This window comes from Micropterus salmoides, unplaced genomic scaffold, assembly GCF_014851395.1.
Source record: "Micropterus salmoides isolate LMB-PRFRI ecotype aquatic unplaced genomic scaffold, ASM1485139v1 Ms_hic_scaffold_21, whole genome shotgun sequence".
NCBI classification, from domain to species: Eukaryota; Metazoa; Chordata; class Actinopteri; order Centrarchiformes; family Centrarchidae; genus Micropterus; species Micropterus salmoides.
In genome coordinates this window covers 11,383,990-11,405,636 of record NW_024041262.1, presented here as the reverse complement: position 1 = coordinate 11,405,636, position 21,647 = coordinate 11,383,990, and the positions used below count along the sequence as shown (strand labels likewise).

General features: G+C 40.3%; 1 protein-coding gene across 1 annotated transcript in view; it reads right to left on the bottom strand.

Annotated features, from left to right (window-relative positions):
• The window catches only part of LOC119916008 (SH3 and multiple ankyrin repeat domains protein 1-like), a 29,296-nt gene extending 24,041 nt beyond the window's left edge, over positions 1-5,255 (bottom strand). The window contains exon 1 of the mRNA XM_038735835.1: positions 4,607-5,255. Coding sequence (XP_038591763.1) covers positions 4,607-5,098 — 492 coding nt within the window. The 5' untranslated portion in view covers positions 5,099-5,255. The remainder of the gene's footprint in view (positions 1-4,606) is intronic.
• Between the last annotated feature and the right edge of the window lie 16,392 nt (positions 5,256-21,647).

Genomic DNA, 21,647 nt, shown 5'->3' with positions numbered 1-21,647 from the left:
AGTATGGTTTCTCAGCATACTTGCCAACCTCCAGACATCAACACCTGAAGTGGGAGAAAGCAAACCTAACCAGGATATCTGGTAAAATTTCTTAATTTTTTCATGCTTTCTAATGAATTTGTGAAGTCCTTTTGTTGCTGAAATATGGTTGGACATAATTTTAAGATGGTCTACATCCATTAATAAATGACAGACAGCGATCAATTCATCAAACTTGCTGTTGCTGCTGGTGACGCTTCATTTTTTAATTTTTACCAGACAGTCCTATGCCTCTGAGGAACGTTTCTACTCACAAACTGTCACAGGGCAAGAGTGTTATCAGTTATAAATATAAAGTGTTTTCACTGCCTGAGAAAATGGACGTGTAGCGTGAGAGTGTGTGAAAAGTGCACAAGTCTCACCATTAATATTTTAGAGTTGGCAGCCCAGAAACATCTACTGCATGTCAGACATAAATGTTGTACTTTTTACTTTACTAACAGCCAAATGGTTAGCTACATGTAAAACCTTAGTAGTAAGCACTTACGCTCCCACATCAACCAACACTAGTAACAAGCTGCTGTTGACATGTTCATTCATCGGTAATATTATGTAATATTTGTCATATACGACAAAATGTAACTCACTCTGACTGAGGCCATTTTGCACACATTTGACTTTTGATACTTTAAGTACATTGTGCTGATAATACTTTTGTATTTCATCTGAATTGAAACTTGCTTTTAATAAAGTATTTTTATATTGTTGTATTGCTACTTTTATCTAAGTCTGAATAATTTAAGTGTGTTAATAATAATAATATTAATAAAAGTGCTAGGCTTCATAACAGAAGTTTTTATCCTTGCTTTTATCTACGTTTCTCTGATCTTAGTCTACTTTCTGCCTCTAACAGTTCTGTCTCTGAAATTCATTAAAACTGCCACTAATTTAATGGTAACACTTCTAGTTGTGCAGTGTTTTGTGTAAACCTGTGCATGCACGCAGTTATATTAATACACACAATTTCAGCTACATTTCGTCCGTTTGGTGAAATATCTGGCCAATGGCATTTTATTATTATGGATTCATAATGTAATGTAATGTAATAAGTTGGCAAATGATGAATGCATGAGAATGTAGTGTGTGCAGAATATGAATGCATTACTTTTAAATAATTAATTATCAGCCACATTCATGGAAGTAATTTGACTTATGCTGTCCTTACAGTCTGTGCTACCAGTTTTTTTTGAGTCCAGCACACATTTATTTTCACACCACTTATTCTCGCTACCCATAATGAAACAGTAAAGATTCCATACTGGGATAAATATTTCCCTTTCGTTGTTTTCTTTGATCTCTGCATGCATAATGTCAGATTTGCGCCACAATCCAGAAAAGAAAGCTCATTTGCCTCTTACTGCATGTCTGTGTGTGATACGCCAAAGGCTCACTGGCCACAGTGAAAAAAATACCTCAGATGTATTATGTGTATGTGGTATGCCTAACTAGATTTCATGGTGATTTGTGCACTGCCCATTTCCTCATATTATTCAATTTTCTTGCATTTCCACAGGAAGACCATCTATTTTGCCCTGTTCTTATTAAGTATGGTGCCCGGAGGACAAAGCTGACCCGGAGTAAGGCTTTAACAACAGGGCTGAGAGGTCTGAGATGTATGCATCCATACTATTGTTCAATTTCTGAGAACTGTGAGTAAAATTGCACAGCTCAGCACACTTCCATGTCTCCTCTGCCCCCCTATAGCCCCCCCCCCCAAACACACACACACACACACACACACACACACACACACACACACACACACACACACACACTAGGTTGCACTATTTGATAGTGTAGCCAACTCTATTGGCATGGCAACCAGTTCATTAGTGGAGGCAGGCACCCGTTGCCGTAGCAATGTCTTGGTGGTCCCTAGGAGGTAAACCACATGATGAGGGTGTGTGTGTGCGCACGCACACACACACACACACACACACGTATAAGTGAACTGTAAACTATATGTGTGTGTTACTGTGAGTTCTTATGTGAGTGTAACTGTGCAGAGTAGTGTATATATTTCTACAGAGTGTGTGTGTGTGTGTGTGTGTGTGTGTGTGTGTGAGAAAGAGAGAGTGATCGAGTGGCTAATCCCTGGGAGAGAGGTCTAATGTAATGTCTACAGTGACACTTCTCCCCATTGTTCTGTTTTATTCAATTAAAGATTTTCTGTGATCTTTCTGGCAGCACTGGAGTTATTTAGGCCTTCGCCGTGCAGTATTATGGATTTTGTACGTATATCTTCCTCTTTGCTTATTCATTCTCCACCTCTCTCTTCATAGCATTCATTTCCTCCCTCACTCTTTTTAACTAGCTCCTAATATTCACTCCCTCTCTTCATCTCTCCTTAATTCAGCTCAATAATATTTCAGCTGCGAGGTTTGGGGTGTGGAGTGTTTGTCAGTGGTGTGCAGAGACGAATATGATGCCTGTGGCGGAGACCTAAGAGCAACACAGATGCCTTCCACATATTCCTTCCATTCCAGAGTCACTCACTCCCCCAGCTCTCCCCAAACTCATTAAAAACCTATTAGATAATTAGCAATTACTGTTATATTGAGGGCAGATTAGCTGACATGTAGAACAATTGGCATGTTCAGGGAGTTGAAAATGGAGAAAGGAAGATGGGGGAGGGGTTACAGTGGGGCGCCCATTCTCACCTGGATATGGCGTGTGTGGGCTGGCCAATTCTCACCTGCTGCCACTGTATGAGCCGAGAGCTGTTGGAAGTGTGAATTGATTCTTCAGTTTTGGAAACTAATTATGACCATACCTGACCCAGGGCAGCTGCTAACATGGTGTTGTTGACTGAATATGTCTGCCCTTGCAGGTTGCTTAACACAAGTGCTCTGTATTTTTTCCTACTTCCTTTTGGGACTCATTCATAGGCTTGTGGGATGACTGGAATAAAAATGCTTTGAAACAAGAGATGTGCTCGTAGTGTACAGTTGTGCACACTATTTGGCTAATGTAAAAAAAAGTATGCATCAAGTACCCATGGGTTCATCTCCACAACTAATTTGAAACACTGCAGCAAAATTACTTTTTTAGTCTAGGCATGCAAAATGGCTTGGTATAGAAGAGAAACAATTCTCAACCCTTTCAGCTTCCATCAGAGGTAAAAGCATAGGTATAGCACTACAGAACACACAGATGAACACAGCAACGAAGTGCTGGCCAAATATGCTTGCTGAGAGGCCTTGCTTAGCAAAAGTGGGTGTTCTCTGACCAAATTTGCACAAATCTATATACCAGCATATGCATCAAAATAGCAGAAATTCTGAGTTAATGATTTAATACGGATGAAGTATAAATGATAAGCTCTGCCATTATAGAAATGATCCTAACAGGTTTAATTTTGTCATGGGTAGTTGAGCGCAGTGGCAGGAGGTAGATGTGTATACCCAGATGCAGACGAGACGAGCAAGATGGACAGAGTTCAAAGCAAAGATTTATTTAAACAAATAAGACAAGCTTACACTGGGAGCTAGCAGCAAATGTCCAAACAAAAGATCCAACAAAACATAATCCAAAGGAAAAAAAGAACAAGGTACAAGCCAAAGGAATGATCCAAAAGCACACAGCTACAGGCCAGATCACTCAATACAGACAAGGACATCACAAACACTAAACACAGCTGAAACACATCAGGTAATCAGCAACAGGAACAAAGCTAGACAAGGACACATGAGAACAGAACACTACAAAATAAATCAGGAAGTAAAGCATTTGGAAACACACAAGGACAGAGTTACCAAAGTAAAACAGAAAACTTGAAACACCTGAATAATAGAACAAGACCACATTAGGGAACTGAGATAGGACCAAACGGGGAACAGGAATACACTGAAATGGAGACATAAGACTAAGGACTAAGACACAAACCCAAAAAACAGTACGTACACAGACTAAAAGCAGCTAAAGCATAAGACTAAGAACTAAGGCAAAGAACTAAAATGCAGGACTAAGAACTAAGATAAAAAACAAGACAGATACTAAGAAAACTTAAACATGCGAATGAACAAAAGACTACAACACGATAAACACAAGATCAAATAGAACACAAAACCAAACCTATGAAAACAGACTACACAGGAAAAACATGAACACAAAACCACATTCCTAAAAAGTCTTGCCTTTAGTTGCACACAGATCAGAATCAATAATGGCTACATACTGCCTCAACATTGTGAAACATCCTGAGCTTTTTTCCTCTTTTATTCTGTTTGTGAGATTAAAGCTGTCTCTCTCTGAGGCAGTAATACTAGAGAGACTTGGCTTGAACTACTTCCTCATTTGGAAAGGCCTCCAGTTAGTGCCCTGTTTGCAAGGAAGACTTTTTACATAGATAACAGGAGTTTTTACAGTTCATTCTTTTAAACATTACAACTTACTTTTACATTGCACAATTTTTTTGTCTGCCTCACTGTATGTGAATCATTGGATTTTGCGTTTTGTAGATTTAAATCAATTTCAAATTAGGGGTCAAGAAGAACCTGGGATAGTTAAATGTGTAGGTTTTACAAAGTGTTTGGCCACAGTGTTTATGATGGGAACGTGCACCTACTGTTTGTTTGATGTCGGGAATTCCAACGCGAAACACCATCATAGTCAGGTAAGTGTCCTCCAGCGGAGCCACTGTGGTCATGCTGCGCTCCATGAGAGCTCGCCTCTTCTGCAGCGCATTCAGGCCTGGGTGATGAGGCTGCTGATTGGCTGAGATGAGATGATGCTGTTGCTTATTGGCTGGTTGATGATGTAGCAGGGCTTGATTGGACATGTATGTGATACCACGGCCTCCCAAGTTGCCCGGCCTCAGTGGCCGGTCTGCTCTCTGTCTACCGACCACAATAGCTGCTGGTTTCACCACCTCGCCACCTTTCCCTTCCCAGGATTGTCGTCCTCCCGTCATTTCCTTCTCCTCCAGATCCTCTAACCGTCCATTCTCGGTGTCACGTCCACCTTCCCCTTTTTCTCTTCCTTGCTCCTCTTCCTCCTCCTCATCCTCCCCATCTTTGTCATCCTGACCGGGATAAAAGTGCTCGTTATTTCCCAGCATCCTTTGCTGTGCAGGGGTCACTGCAGAGAGGGCTGAGTGACATAGCTGTCATGGATACAAAACATGGCTATCCATGAGACTGGCTTCATCCTTAGAAACATGCTGTGGGAAACAGGCAGAGAAGGGAGTAAACATTGGTCATTTAACTCTTTTCATTTCATTGATAGAGTGAACTTGAAATTAGAATGTGTGTAATTCAGGTATGTAACAAAGTAACGTGAAAGACACGTGCAACAATAGAAGAACTAGCCACCGGCAATGCTAATAAGTCCACATGTGTGAATGAGCACAGAGCTGGTCCACATTTTACATTTAGCCACTGGGAATGCATTGGGGAATGGCAGGCTGATGAAAGACAGGCTAAATATAAACTCTGTGAATTTGCATCACAGGTTCTTTGCAGAAGAGAGTGAGTTGGATATGCAATTTAGCTTCACATGAGGTCAAGATCATTGCTTCTATGTGGTAATGAAGCAGACCCACGTCTGAAGCGCTACCCAGGGCTAACAGCTAAATGTGAGCTCCTTAAAGGAAAATTCCACCCTCAGATGTTTGTACAGTTGTAAGTCATCGGTCTTTGACGTTCAGATGTTAATTTTTAAATTAGGTGATGTGGTTGACCTCGTGGTGTACTCACTGTCCCTCCACCTGCCTTGACAATGTTGACATGGTTCAGTGGTGTGATTATTTTCCCACAATACCTTGTGACAACCTCCAGAAACATGCCTGAAGTTGTTGCACCAAGTTCTGTGCAGTTGTAACAGCCATAGTAAAAACAGTATACACATAATGTATATAATATTGGTTTATTTGCACAAGCTAGTGGATTTGCAGCAAAAAAAACGTAGTTCTTGTACTTATAAAGCATATAGCCAGGTGTATGTGTCAATATTACCCTCCAACACACCCTAACCTGCAACTGGTGAGAACTGTTTGATTACATACAGAATCATTAAATGATTTGGGGCACTATGTGCTTTTACTTCTGTTACTTCTAGTACAAAGGTTTACTCATTGCTTTGAGGAACCTGTCTGTCTGTTACATCGATCCATGGTCTGCTCCTTGCATAACTTGTAAGCTTTTCCAACATGTGTGGATACCTTTACAGTAAATGAACAGACCACAGGGGGATTGTTCCAAGAAGCAGGCTATCTGGATAACTCATCATTAGGCCATGGTCCACATTTAAGTGGCTTTTGAGTTTTACTCTGCAAAGGTGTCTGGATAACTCAGTGAACCTGCTTCTAGGAAGTCACATCTAAGGCCCTGTCTACACGAACACGGATATTTTCATAACCGTGACTTTTTCTACACGGTTTGGCCGTTTGTACACACAGAAACATCAGGTCACTGAAACTGAACATTTTTGAAAACCCCTGCCAGGGTGAGGATTTTAAGAAACGCTGGTTGCAGTGTTGTCGTGTAGACAGTTAAACCGGGATTCTTGCTTTACTTCGTCAGAGTGTGCACCGTTATCTGCTGTGTTTGTCAGATTATGCGCCACTGCATGCTTTGTTTACAGTTTTATTAGGTTCTGATTGGCCAACGTGGCTTTACGGTTAGGGCCATATCACCGCCAGGTGTTTTGGCATGCTCTTGACAGCGCTTGATAGCGCGTGTTTGCGTTTTCATGTGGACGGAGATTTTTTTTAAATGCAGGAGGAAAAACCCCGGTTATAAAAATACTCGTCTCTGTGTGGACTAGGCCTAAGAATACTGGTATTTGCTCAGTGTGCAGTTGTTGACATAGTTTGAGATTATGCCAAATTAAATTATGCTGCAAAAGTGCAGGAGTTTTTCCAGCAGAAAAAAAGTCATGGCCCTGAATTAAAACCCAACAAATGTTGTGGCTACATAGTATACTGGTCAATTGACCCTTCGCTAAGCCCCGCACCCCTTAATTACTGTTGCTAAGTCTGACAAACGGTTGGCGCTACCACTGTCTATTACTGCACTCCCTGGAGAAAATTTGTTGGAAAAAATCTCAGAAAGAAGCAGACAGTTTTGCGGTTGCATTATACATTTGAAGGTTGTATTCAGGCTGTCAAACTGACTCAAACTGACTCAAACGGACGTGAAAAAAAAAGAAAGATAAAAGCTAAAGCCTAACGTTACCAATCACACATTGAGACAAAACACAACAATATGAACGATCAAAACTGTTCTTGTAAAGCTGGGTAGGCTTTAACAAGCAGAACAGTAGGGCTTTATTACGTTACATTTCAGTAGGAAGCTAGCTAGCATCCACAGCCGACATTTTTCTGGATTTATTTTAGGTTTTGGAAAGAGAATAAATCGCATATCAAAAGAAACTAGAAAACGACTCTTTTTGCATCAGAGTCAATGGAGCACATCCATGAAAGTGTTGGACCTCAGTTGGAGCAAGTCCTATACTGTGCTGTGATTGGCAAGCTGTGTATTCAGGGTGTGGGCTTAGCAAAGGGTCAATTGAGGCCTCTGAGTGGACATTTGCTTTATGTGCAATTGATTTTAGTTTACAAGGGAACATTGCTCTTTGATCTTGAGGGACTGACATCAAAACATGATCATTACTGTTGATAATTTAGATATTGGAAACGTGCCGCTACAAATGCCTGAAAACCATCGACATTGTTTCAGGCATTTGGCCAGTAGTCTGCAGGGGGAAGAAAGTCCTATCAAACTATATAATGGACCCACAAACACAACTTGCATCACCAGCAGCTAGTTTAAAACAGTCTAAGTGTTTGAGGGTGGATTTTTGCTTTAAGATTGTTTCATTGCTTCACTGTGTTTCAGATTTGGCATACTGGCACCTCCGTATGTTCTGCATTTTCTGTGGTGAAGTCTAGCTACAGGGGCTTTGCCATCATGCAGATCTGGACCATTGCCAACAGCAGCCTTAATGATAGTGAATGACGCAGGGAATCTCCCACTGCCTCATTGGCAGTTTGGTGCTCTGAATATCAAATGACAGTCTGAAATAGATGGGTATCAGAACGCTCAGATGGAACTCAATAAATCATCACATAAAAGTATGGAGACTCAAATCAGGACACAAATTCATTCATTCACAGATTACCAACATGCAGATATTTAAAGAGTCAGTCAGTTATTAATAAAATATGTAGAAAACATGGTGTTGATGAAGGTTAAAGGGGCATTAAGTGAGCTATGACTTTTGTGACTTATCAACCTCTATCGGTGACCAAGGACATCGACAGGTGTCTGGCACAGCTTACAGTGGCCTGTAATCGACATAAATAATAATGTAGAGATGAAGAAGCTAGCCAGATATCCAATAGAAACATTTAATGACCATTTTCAAATACTGTAACAAGAAGTCTCCTTTGTTCTTTCTTTGTGTGTGTGTGTGTGTGTGTGTGTGTGTGCGTGTTTGCATGCCTTTGTACTTTTTTATGTGGCCCAAATGTCCTTTATTTTATTCTGCTTTCCTGTACTGTTGTTCATCTTGCGACCCAGAATTAGGGAAATGGGTATCAATTTTCAGACCTAGTAAAAATATGAAGAGATAAAAACAGACTGACCTAGAAATTTGATCTTAGAAATTGTACCAGTAAAACCGCAAAACCTGGCGAAGTCCTGCTGGTGTGCACTATTATGGTTGTTTTATGGAATAAAACAATACAAATGACTGAAAACGTTTCTGCAACTTTCAACACAACCATATTTTAAATGCCACAATTATAAAGTCAATAGTGTTTGAGTGATTGGCCGGATGTATGCAAACCATTCCAAGCCTGGTCTGTTTATGTGTCACTGGGAAATCTGCTAGTTGAGCATTTCTGAAATAAATATTGATACCACTGGGGGAAGACGTCTGACCACAGTCGATTCCCCAAGATGCTCTGAGAGTGACAGGGTCGGCCACTTCAACACAAACACAATGTCCATCAGAGCAAGTGAAGTGGGCAAGATAGAAAACTGGAGGATGGTTTAAGAAATATTGTAACAGCTTGAGAAGAAAAGGATCTAACCATCCATTTTCTGCTAATCCAGAGGAAAGTGATCTGATAAATGAATAAACAAGTGTTTTGGAGAAGGTGTGTGGCTGGACAACATACAAAACTATTTTTCAATTAAGGTTTTCTACCCCTGGCAGTAAATTTAAGGGTTTCAGTGCCTGTCAATGTCCATAAGAGAGCTCAGCTGTTTACCAGTACCCTGACATCAATGTTCAGCATACATTTAACCAGTATCTCTAGGGAATAGCACACTATAGGACCCACTAGTGGCTATTGTTGTAGGTATGATTAGCATGTTCAAAATGTATCACAATTAGGCTGAAAAACCTCCTGAATCAAAAGCTGGTGTGTTTGCCGCGTGCTGTGTAGATTAAAACTATCACTCAAGTACACCAGGGAATAGAGGAGGTTGATTTATGAACAAAGTCTCATCAAATATTGAACAACACTGAGTCTGCACTAGGCAAGATAAGGAACTAGAAGGACATGCTGATAGTAGACAGGAGCCTAATAATTGGGATGTAAAAGCAAAAGGGGAATACACAAGAGAGAAAGATGGAGAGAGTTGTAGTTTGCATAAAGCAGAGTAATCAGATTGAGAGGATAAAGGGGGGTGGGGTGACAAGTGTGGCCGGAAAAGGGATGAGAGCGAGTGGAGAACTAAGCCAAAATCAACATTAACATAAGAATAAAAATAGGATGAAAGGAGGTTTAGAGTATTGTGTTACAGGAAATACTATATGATTTCATATTCTAACTATGGTAACTCCAATCACACCTCCTGAAACGCTCTGCTCCGCCATCATGGATGTCGCAACTCATTTTCTCTCAACTCCTACGCTCTGCCACAATAATAGTCAGTCTTCTTTTGCCAGCTGTTTAGCTTTCCTGTCCCTGTGCTGGCCATCATCCCTCCAACTAGTCTTGACTTTTCTGTCTCTTGGGAAAAGGGCAGTGGAAGAAAGGATTGAATTTCAATCTCCTGACAGAACAGTCTGTATCATCTGTCAAAGGCAGAAAACTCATTTTTCACTGTTTTACACCAAATCTTTCCTTTTCTTTAGCCGCTCACTTGCACTATTATTCAGTATGACTTATTGGCTTATTTGATTAATGTCCTGTATTTTTCTGCTATATTCTAGGAATATGGTCAGGGCACCTTGACTGGAACTTTGACAAGTCCTGTAGTTTAAGCTTTTGTGTGACAAAAATCTTTGACTATGGCAGCCATAGATGAGTACATGAGTGATGAAGTTTACAGTAGTAAAAAAGTAAAAGGTAACTTTGTATTTTTCAACCTAGACCATATTTTCTGTTTTTGTGTTTATGTGACTTATTGGGACAACATTTTTTAAAAACTGGTCAAGTATTGAGGGGCAGCAGCAAAACAGGTCTATCCTTGTGGGCATTTGCGCCCCATCAAAGCCCATTTTTGCCATTGACAGGCTCAGATTGTTATTACAAGTGTCTGACAACATTGTAGAAAGAGTCCCTACAGATATAGACCTTCTTTATGAGGAAGATCCTTTTTGTTTAACCAGAAATAGTCACTATATAGCTCTCTTTAAAGCCACCAGACTCCACTGATAAAAACAACAAATCATTTTGTTGGAGTGCAAATGCCAGCAAGAATTAAGTTGCAGTCCTGTCTCTCACTTGCTCAATACTGGACCAATTTCAAAAAATGGTTAATTAGTGACATAGACACAAAAACATGGGAAAATATGGTTCAGGTTGAAAAATACAGAAGTTATCCTTCAAGGATTTTAAGAGTTTTGTAATGTGTTCTTAAAGTATTCCTAGTTGATGAAAGCATCATCTATATGCTTTTAGTATCACTGGACAGTGTTTTCTGAAGAGACACTGGAAGATACTCACTTGACTTTGGCAGCTGAAGCCTCTTTTGGCGTCAGATAAGCTTTGAAGTGCATTTGTTTTTACACAGAATGAAGACTGTGTATTTCCTTGTGCCTTTCTACATGGACACCTGATTACTGTTTTAAGACAGACTTTTAAAAATGTAACCTATAACATCTAAATATACAGTATAGTATGTCATTTTGCTGATGTTTACTTTTAGTACAAAAGCTGGCTCTCTATAAAAATATATAGAGTATAGACAACACAATTCAATGATGTCATACAATTACTTTTCCCCTGATCTTAAGAGCTCCGAACTCAAAACTTGGATATGAATTTAAACAGTCATGAAATGTAAGAGAAGAAAAGAGGGACATCATAAGATTTCAGAAATTGGCGAGTGGGCGTGCCCATGGGAAGCTAATCCAGCAGCTTGACTTCTGATGATCAGAAGCCATGTGGAGACACAAACAGAGGATTTCGATAGATCTGAGCCGACGTGGGTCCACAGACAGCGGGGAAATGGAGTGGAAGTAAGATGAAGAATCACAAACTTATTAATCATTATAACGAGGACAGAGATGGATCTCCTCCTTGACACCTGGAAAGCCAAGATGGATGGATGGAGATATTTGCAGAGAGAGGTCACTGTTATCTCTCGTCTCTATTCATCTCTGCCTTTTCTGAGATCTTTTCTCCTCATATTGCTTTTCGCAATGTGTTGCAAAGTAGGAAGGATGACTTTAGGGCTCATTTGGTTGCTTTAGTCCTTGGGGTTCTTAATAAACAAAGCATTATGCATGTTTTGGCTAATAAGTCAAACTCAAGTTTGCTGCAAAGCAATTTATGCATAAGGCAAAATAACGTGGTGGGATCCCTATTTCACTGTGATTTAAATTATAAATTATTGTATTAATTATTTTTGTTAAAATATTTCAGTGTCACTACACACATGTATTTGTATATGTGCTCTATAGAGTTTACATGTGTGCTGTAGGGGTTTCTCATCTTCATCTGGCCAGTCCCAGATAAATATTCAGAAGCGACAGTCCCGGCACAGTGGACTGCAAAGACCTTATGGCCAGTCAGTTCAACTCGAATTCTTCTTTTTGTCAATCCCTTTCACTCACTCACTCACTCACTCTCTCCCTATGTAGGACAGAGCATGTGTATGGATATATTTTCAGTGTATCGGTCCCCAGAAAGTAGAATTGGAGATCATCCAAGGAACAGATTGTCCCACTTTTACGTCCTGCAAAAGTGGAGCGGCCAAGTTCTGTCCTCTATATCCCTCTCTTTCACTGGGTCTCCCCTCTTCAGCCTCTTTCACACCGCGAGTGACGAGGAACCGTCAAGACCACTCTAGGCCCACTCCAACACAGGATGGATAGGATGAGTCACCAAAGTGGGGGGGAGAGGGCACTTCGTTTTATGTGAATGGTGCATCATTAGCCGTCAGGTCTGGGGGTGGTGCTCTGATTTAAGGGGGAAGTGCCAAGCTGCAGTATCACAAGTGGGTACCCTACTGCATATATCATCAGATCTTTTAAGTTTTAATGTCCATGTAAAAGCTAAAAATAAGCATTAAAAATGTATTGAGGGTTTTTATTGATTTGTATGCTTTCCATTAGAGCGTCTAAAGGCAGAGATGTGTATGCTGGACAGATTGGGAACCCCTTTTGGAAAATTGTGAATTGTGATATTGGGCTATATAAATAATATTGACTTGACTTGACTGCTGCGGTGACGAAGCTTGGCATTTTCAAGTGGTAATTAAATCAGTGCTTGATAAAATCAGATGAAATGCAAGTGCTTAATTGACAATCCTGGCATGCTTGGTAAATTATTCAGGCAGATAACAACACCAGCGATAGATCCATCCTCTATGCACCCAAGGATTCCGGCTTTTCCCTCAGTGGGGGGAGAAATTCTCGCCTTTTAAGTCAATTGCATATCTGATGCCAATCAAACAAAAAATTATAACCCTGCTAATCAGTAATTAAGTGGATGATTAAAATAATTACTCCCAGCTCTCCATTTCACAATAAACATACTTCTCCTTTGAAGTGCATTCCAGCTCGATCCTCCCCATCGCCTCTTCACCAGGGATGATCTTTTTTTAGGAAAAAGGGGCCACAGCTTACTTCACAGGTTACACACCGCTCGCCTGATGTTCCAAACACGTGTGCATGCGCATACACGCATGCAATGTGAATGCACACACGTTCCACAGTTTGCCTCTTTAAGCAGCCCTCAAACACATCTGTCCTGGAAAAATGTCCAGTAGAAAGCAGCATTAAGTGTCAGACCAGTCAGCCTGCGGTTGGTGGGCGGTCTCGTATAGATCAAAGTGGGCTATCTTTCCCCTCAGACTGGATGTAATTGGGTCAGGTGGAGCATGCGCTGAAGGTCTCGCTTGGGCTATACTTGGCTAGATGGGCTGGGAGACCTCAATGCAGCACAGATTTAGGAGTAAACATCCCCTGCACTATTTTTGAGACTTCCCCCTTCCTGTAAACATTATTTGATACAGTAAGCTAAAGCTTCATTGTCAGACTACACAGCAGAAATCCGTAATTCAGGGTTTGCTAACTTTACTTTTACTTTTTCTGGCCCACGACCACATTTTCAAGTGAAAAATTTTGAAAATAAATATATGCCAAGTTGACATTATTATTTACTATTAAAATACATCATTAAAATATTTCCCCTTGTGAGATACTGACTCCAAGATTAAGGACCTCTGCACAAAATAATATTTCAAACCTCGCAAACACGATTTCATTTGCACTGCACCTTCAGCCTTAAAATAATGTTAATGAAGTATACTTAGATGTCTTAGAACAACTTAATATTTCAAATGTGCTATTGGAGGTTATTATTGCAGGTTAATGAGCTAATCCATGTGGGCCAATTAATGAGTCACAATGTTCGTGTTATTCTTTGTGTGGTAATAAAGTTTTCCATTTTAATTAAATGACCCTAGATCTAAGGTCGATGTGCACACGTCTGTAGCACCACTGAAACCAAACCTGAGAGTATAACACAAGTTTGCGTGGGTGCACAACACCCAGTTTCTGTCGTCTGAAATGCATTAAAAAAATAATACGTTGGTGCAAGACTGATGTGTACAAAAGTAAAATACTTGATTTATAGTTAATGTTATAATATACCAAACTTCCCTTTCACTCACTACACATGATATGACAGGAAGTGCATTAAAATGTCATGAAAACAGAGACTTCAAAGGCAACTGTGCAGCAGGTTGCCTTCTGCTTCACAACAATGAAAGAAGGAACGAAGAGCAGATGCCAAAACATTTTTTAATAAAATGGACCGGATCTATAAAATTCCTGGTAACTTTCTCATGTACATCTTTGTCTCCTGACTTAAGACCTTAGGCCGCAAACACAATGAAAGCAGGCCACAGACAAAACTATAGACACACGGAGATGAGCTTTAGGGTGGATTTTATGCCAGATAAACAGCCACAAATAGACTGTCCACGAGTGACAGTTTCACTTACCTTGCACGTCCAGTGAAATAAAGGTAACACTGAGAGACAAAAGTCAAGATACTAATAAATGCTGTTTAACACGCCTGACAATGTGAGGACCATGCCGATGCCTGTCAGGCCCCATTATAGTTTGTCCACCTACCATGTAATGGGGTGGACAGGAAGACAGTAAGGTACTTCTTTACTTTCACTTAATACTTATGACCATTACACTGCTAATACTGCTGCATATTCAAAGTATAGGCTTTTCTAATAAACCCTTATCCTAAACTAGTATCATTTATAAGCTTTAACCAAGAGAGCAAGAGAAAGTGTGAAGAAACCCTGAAAAACAGTTAGTATTTAGTATAAAATGAGACCATCACTTGTTTTGGGGGAGCACCTGTATAGAAACTGAGGTTGGATATTAGATGGAGAAAAATAATAAAGGTATTAAATGTTTACTTTCTATCCAAGACATTGTGGAATGTTGAAAGCGTTTTCCTTACACCTGCTCTTGACTCTAATCAGATCAACTCGTTACGATCATAAACTGAGTTAAAAAAAAAAGGCAGCTAAAGGGCCATCTGACCCTGCTGGCTTGAAACAAGCTGCTCAGCAAACAGTGAGTTTAATGAGGTGCGACCATTATGGTATTCCTCAAGGTATTTGACACCCCGCTTGTGCTATAGCTCTGTCATCGTGTGATAAATTATTCTTGTTTTCAAGTCATGTGGTAGTTTCACATACTTTAGCCTCTAACTGGAGTCCTGCTTTAAAAGTTGCCAAGTACAGAGTTATAAAGTCCCCATAATCAGTGCATCTAAAAGCCAGTTGTTGCTTTCTGGGCCATCTGTGCAAGAAGAGTGTGACTGTATTTTTCAGTCATTAACTTGAAGTTGCATTCAGAAGTTGTAAAGATGGAGCCATTTGAGTTCCTCATAATGGCGGGTGTGTTGCAGTTTGCTGGCTTCTGTTTTCGTGGCTTACGGCAATCCTCCAGATCTTCCCCCTGGGGGAAATCTCCCTGTATGTAATAATGAAAAGCCTGCAGAGTCAGGGGAAACAGCTCTTCTCTCGTGTACCATCTTAATAAGCATAACAATGAGACTCTGTCAGTTGCACAAATAACAATTAGAAGTTCATTGAAAAGCGTATAAGATAATAATTTTTATTTAAACATGAAATTACATCTCAAGGTTATTTAATGATGTCACTTTAATTGTCAGACAGAAGATAGTCTGTGGCATTTCTTTGCTCAGAATCTGTATTGTTTGTCCTTGTCCTAAAAGCCAGTGAATATATGTGTGTGTGTGCATTTGAACGGGCACGCTTGTATTTTGCTTATATTTTTTTTTTTGGCTCCATATAGCTGTAGCCCAGTTTAACACTCCCGTGGGACTGATTTAAGGAACGTTTTGTTGTGGGTTTTGCATTTCTGCTTCGTAAATACAGTAGAGTCTTGCAGCTAATAGAGCCTAGCTGGATCCGTCCAAAGCAGTGAGCTGTCACTGGAAATTTTCTCTCAGCATGCCTGTCGTTTGTCCTACACTCCCTCCATAAAAACCCCCAGAGAATTACTGGACCATATAGCATTGTCACATCTGCTACACTGACCAGCCTGCTTATTGACTCCTGCTGTTCCTGCAACAGCATGAGGAAGGATGGAGTAGAAACAAGTAGGCAGTGGTGCTGGAAATTCTCTGAATCAGAGAGACACACATCTTCACTGATACACACAGCTTTCTGGCCAATTCAGTGCATTTCATGTTTTCATCTTCCACTCAATTGTTTCGTAATCACATTCTCTTTTGGCATTACCCACACATTACGCATAATCCCTCAGTCCCTCTCGATTGATAACGTCACCTGGCTTTCTTTGTTCCTTTTTGATCAATTGTTCTGTGTTTGTAAGAAGCCATTGATCTTAGTGTGCCCACTTCACTGTAAATTGCCTAGTTTATTTTCTTCCTTTTTCAGATGAATTCCCTTAGGTGCACTTAAAAATATGCTTTTAAAGCCAGCTTTGCTTGTGCATTACACCGTGCGGGGCAGGTCTTCGGAGGCTGTGCAAAGTCAATTATGCTGTATCTATAAGATGTAAGTGCACAGACCTGGAACACACCACGCCGTTTTAGTGTGTGTGTGTGTGTGTGTGTGTCTGCACGTGTGTGTGAGTCATTTCTCTGGGGTCATTAGAGGGTTTCCACCTTTCTACCAGCCTACACCTTAAATACTGCGAGCAGGTAACGGTTTTGACAAAGTCGCAGCTGAAGAAGTGTGGGAAATGTGGGTGTTGATGAGCTCTCGTTTGACTCTGTAGAATGTAAAACAATGCTGTAAGTGTCTGGATGGTATTAATATAGGTGTTACATAAATGTAGGTTTTACATAAGCATTAGCACATAAGTATTAACATTTTTTCTCCAAACTCCCCAGATTTTTAGCTTACGTTACCTACGTCAGTTATTGCCCCATTTCTTCTGTGCATGCATCCCTGTAATACAAGAGGTCATAACCTACTTTGTAACTGCAGGGGAAACGGTTTCAATATACTACAATGTACAATTATGGTTCATAATGAACATGGAGTTATGTACATGAAACAGGGTCTTTACAAATCACAAGGGATTTAATTATGGCCATAAATTTGGATTCAGTATGAAAGCCTCATTTAGAGAAATTATCTTTTCTACCATCACAGCCCATTGTGTCCAGTAGAAAATGTCAGGCAGCATAACTTTCAGTTAGAAGGTCACCTTAATGTCTCTTTCTGTAATTCAACTTCCATGATGCACATTAATTAAAGTATTAAAGCAAACAAGTCTAAATAACCTTCGTTACAGCCGCCTTATGCTGCATGCCACAGCTAGTTAAACTTACGTGCACTACAGCGGAGCAGTTCGCTCTCACCAATCAGCCTTAAAGCTGTTCTGGAGTGATAATATAGAGTTTTCTATAGAGTTTTCTCTGAGCTTTCTTTCTCTGTCCCACTTTTCCCACCCCCCACCTACTGAAACATGGGAATCAGACATCAGAGGACATGTACCCCCCCTCTCTGCCACAGTGTCAGCAGCAACCATTTCTTTTTGTAAAGCGCTGTAAGTTTCACCCTCACACACAGCTTGGCGCTAAAGATCATTACTTCTTTTATTGTGTGCCCAATACTTCTTAGTGTATTATAATCAATTCATAGTCACACACACAAGATTTCTATCATCACTGTCATTCTATAATGTTCTAGCTGTTTTTTATACTATGAACACTTCACATTACTTTGATTGTGAGATACACGCATCAGCTGTTCTTATTCAGGCTATTTCCACCCAAAACTATATAGGTTTTTGTAGCATTTAGTACAAATGAACACAAAAAAAGTAAATACCTTTTAGTCTGCAGTTCAGGCAGTCTTGATCCTCGTTTTTATCCGCAGTGACCTCCTTGATAAACCACAAAGAGAGTAAAAAAGGGACTGGGATTAGAAAATTAGAGAAAGATCCAGTTGGTAAAACACAGATTGGGAAAAATAAGAAAAAGTGATTTGTGTTTTGTCTTTCAAAATCACATTTTCATGCCTTCTAGTCTTTAAATGAGCATCAGCGTGTGCCAGCCTGAGCCACTGTGTTGTGCAGCCTCTCTTTCTCTTTTTCATTCACACACACACACACACTTTCACCTACTCTATGCCCCGTCTCTCTCCCCCTCTCTCGCTCTTACACACACATTCATGCACTCTCTCTCCAGTGTGGCGTACTCTCTCCCTCTTACTTCAGCTGCTCGATTGATCTCTCCCCTTCGTTCTCCTTCTCCTCTTTGTACTTCCTCTGTGTACTGACTCTTCACCCATCTGCCAGTTGCCCTCTCAGGTTTTTTTTCAAGTCTCACCCAAGTCTCTCTCTCACTCTCAGTCTCGCTCATTATTTCTGTCACTCTATCAATCAAGCACAGGCATACTCGTCCCATGATATGATTCCCTCCCCTTTATTTTTCCCCGTCTCGCACGTACATAGGATGGATTCAGGTCACCTCACCATTCCGCCCTGTGACTTTCATGCTAAGAGGTCATCATCAAAATAAACAAAAAATGTTTGGACTATTCCATTCATGAATTGTCTCTTTGTTGCTTGTGCAGTAGGATAAAAACATGACAGATATTCCATCTACATGTTGTGGAGAAGTTTGCACAATTTTCAGAAATCTGTCAAGAAAGTGACTGAGCTGTTTTCTGTCATTTAAAGACACACACACAGAAAAAAACTACAAACATATTTTTTGTTTTGTTTGGTAAGGTTTTGAGATACTTGCTGCCCAAATCCCAGTGCAGCGGAGCTGAATAGCTGTTTGTTATGCCCACATTGCCTGCTGAGGGTGCTATAATTTCCATCCATCTCTTATCCTGCGTACAGGGTCGTGGGGGGCTGGATCCAATCCCAGCTGACATCGGGCGAATGGCGGGGTACACACTTGACACCCTGCCAGTCTATCGCAGGGCCACATATAGACAGACAACCACTCACACTCATCTTCACACCAATTTAGGGTCACTGATCAATCTAGTCTTTGGATGGTGGGAGGAAGACGGAGAGTACCCACGCGGACAACATGCAAACTCCACACAGAAAGGACAGGGCAACCGGGGTTTGAATCCACAAACTTCTTGCTATGAGGCGACAGTGCTAACCACTGCACCACCTCGCTGCCCACTTGAAAGTGATGGGGAAATTAAAAAGGAGACCTTGAGATGACATGTTTCAAACCTACCTAATTTCAGTTTTGACAATTGTTGAATTTGGTTGAAACACACTGACCCACTAGTCAAATGTTTGTGGAAGTGTTAGTTAACAAATACACTGACTGGACTGATGGTACCGTTTTGGTTTGGTTTTAGGATTATTGTTTGGGCATTTTAACCTTTATTGTATTAGTCCAGCTCTGACTAATGCTGATGACGCGTGTGGTTTGTGACAGGCTCAAGGAATGACTGCATCACTGTGTCCCACTGGCTAAAGGTTTTGGATCTACATATGGCACATGTTGCTCTTACATGGTTACCGGGTTATAACACCTGCTGCAAGAAAAGTTGCAAGAAGAAACAAATAACATTAGGGGCGTCCAGTAGCTAGACAGATACATAATTATGGTAATGTCTTCAATTCGAGAGTGTGTGTTGCATGTCACCCCATATCCTTCCTCCCCATATCTCCTTTCTAACTACACTCCAATAATGGTAACAAATCTTAACCAAGAACTTACTTAGGAAATTATATATTCAGTACTCAGTAGATATGTTGGATATATGTGACAATCAGTACTGTTGGGTATGTGTGACGATCAGTACTCTAATGTTGGGTATGTGTGACGATAACAAGTAAGTTTATATAATGATTCTGTTTCGGTGAATTGCATTTTTGCAGTTGGAGTGTTTGAGTGAAAAACTGTCCTTATACTTGCTGTATGCTTGCTTTTAGAGCCCATCAAACAGAAGGATGGAGGACAGAGGAAGGCGAGTGTGGTTGAAATACATTAATGCACGCAATAGCACACTCTGTTAAGAAGAGATGTAGATGAATCCTGCCAAATCCAGCCTCTTAAGGACGACATGACACCTGCATTGTAACCCTCGATAAGAGCTCTAGTAGGTGCTCTTTTTTTAACAGTGCACCACTCCATGGTGTATATTCACCACACTTTTATCCTACCCTGGTGCTTCCACTGGCTTTACTGCCCAGTGTCCTTATTCTGAGAAACTAGCTTTCCTCCTGCTTTCTGTGTTAATGCTTCTCATGCCAAAGGCAAGGAGAGAAAAGTGGGTCACGGGCAGACAGAGCATACAGTAGTAACAATATGCTGGCTAGGTTTTTATTTAATTTTTTTCTGTGTTTTTTGTGCAGTGGGTGTAATAGAATAAGAATGAAAAACAGAAGAAGAGGCAGGAGTAGAGGTTAGAATGAAAGAGAAGTTATTGATTCATGAAATCGAAGCTGTGAAGCAAGCACATAGAAAGTACTTCTTGAAATGACGGGCTTGACATGACATAAAATAATGTCTGCACATTTATGTCTGCAAGTACTAAAAAACAAACCAAATTTAAACATACAATCACAATTTGAGATTCACTACTTGTGACTGCTGCACTCACAGACTCAAAAATCACAGCCCTCCATACAGTTACATCGGCTTGCTGTAGTGACAGTGAAACATGGGCTCAAACCTGCTGTAAGCCTCATTCATGCATTATTTTCTCAAAACTGATGCATTGCTGGACCCTGGTGGCCATTTCAAGCAACTGAAACAGAAACCATCTTAAAAATGTGAGCAGTAGTTCTTATTTCAGCTTTCATACTGTGGTGGAAGTGTGGTTTTCTCTTCCTCTTATTAGTCTGAAAATCATTTGTAATATAATCTTTAATAAAGGGAATAAAACTAAACAAAAAAACTAAAGATGAGAAACAATTTACTTCAGGCTCATCTTTGTCATTTTTATATATTTGTGTTGCTGACTGTGTTAAGTCTAAAATTTCCCCACTGCACAAAATGAAACTGTGCCCTTGATTCTGAGAAACAAGAAACACAGAAACAGCGGCAACACATGTTGTTTTGTCATGTGTCATGTCTCACTTTGTTCCTTTTCAGCAGATCAGCTTTGAGACATGTGCACACAGTTGAGAGTACAATTTCAATTAAATTAGATTTATATAGCACCAATTCATAACAGAAAATTTCAATATCATCAATACTTTTCATATAGAGCAGGTCTAGACCGTATAATATTATTTGCAGAGAGCAAACAAGATCCTTTGGTGCTCCTGGATGTTTACGGTTGCTTTCACACCGGTGGTTCACTCCATTATTTTTGTCCACACTGGCTTTTTACAAACGAACCAAGAGAAGTAAACATGAATTTATACAGACTGACAGGTAACTTGGTGACAGGTGCAGTTTTGGTGATTGCCATCCTGCATCATCAGGACACACATACAAAACTAAAAATCTATACATGTACACATATACATATGTATGCATATATATTTATAAAGAGAGAGAGAGGAAATGTGAGAGACAGCATCTGGATTCGCATTTCATACAGCAGCCAACAATCTAGATTCTAGATCACACATCCTGTTGTACTAATTGGCCTACATGTTTCACTTTATGTGTCACTGTACAGTAAAACAAAATAACCAGTTTTGTACAGTAATGATCAGGGACATTTTAATGTGAGATCACA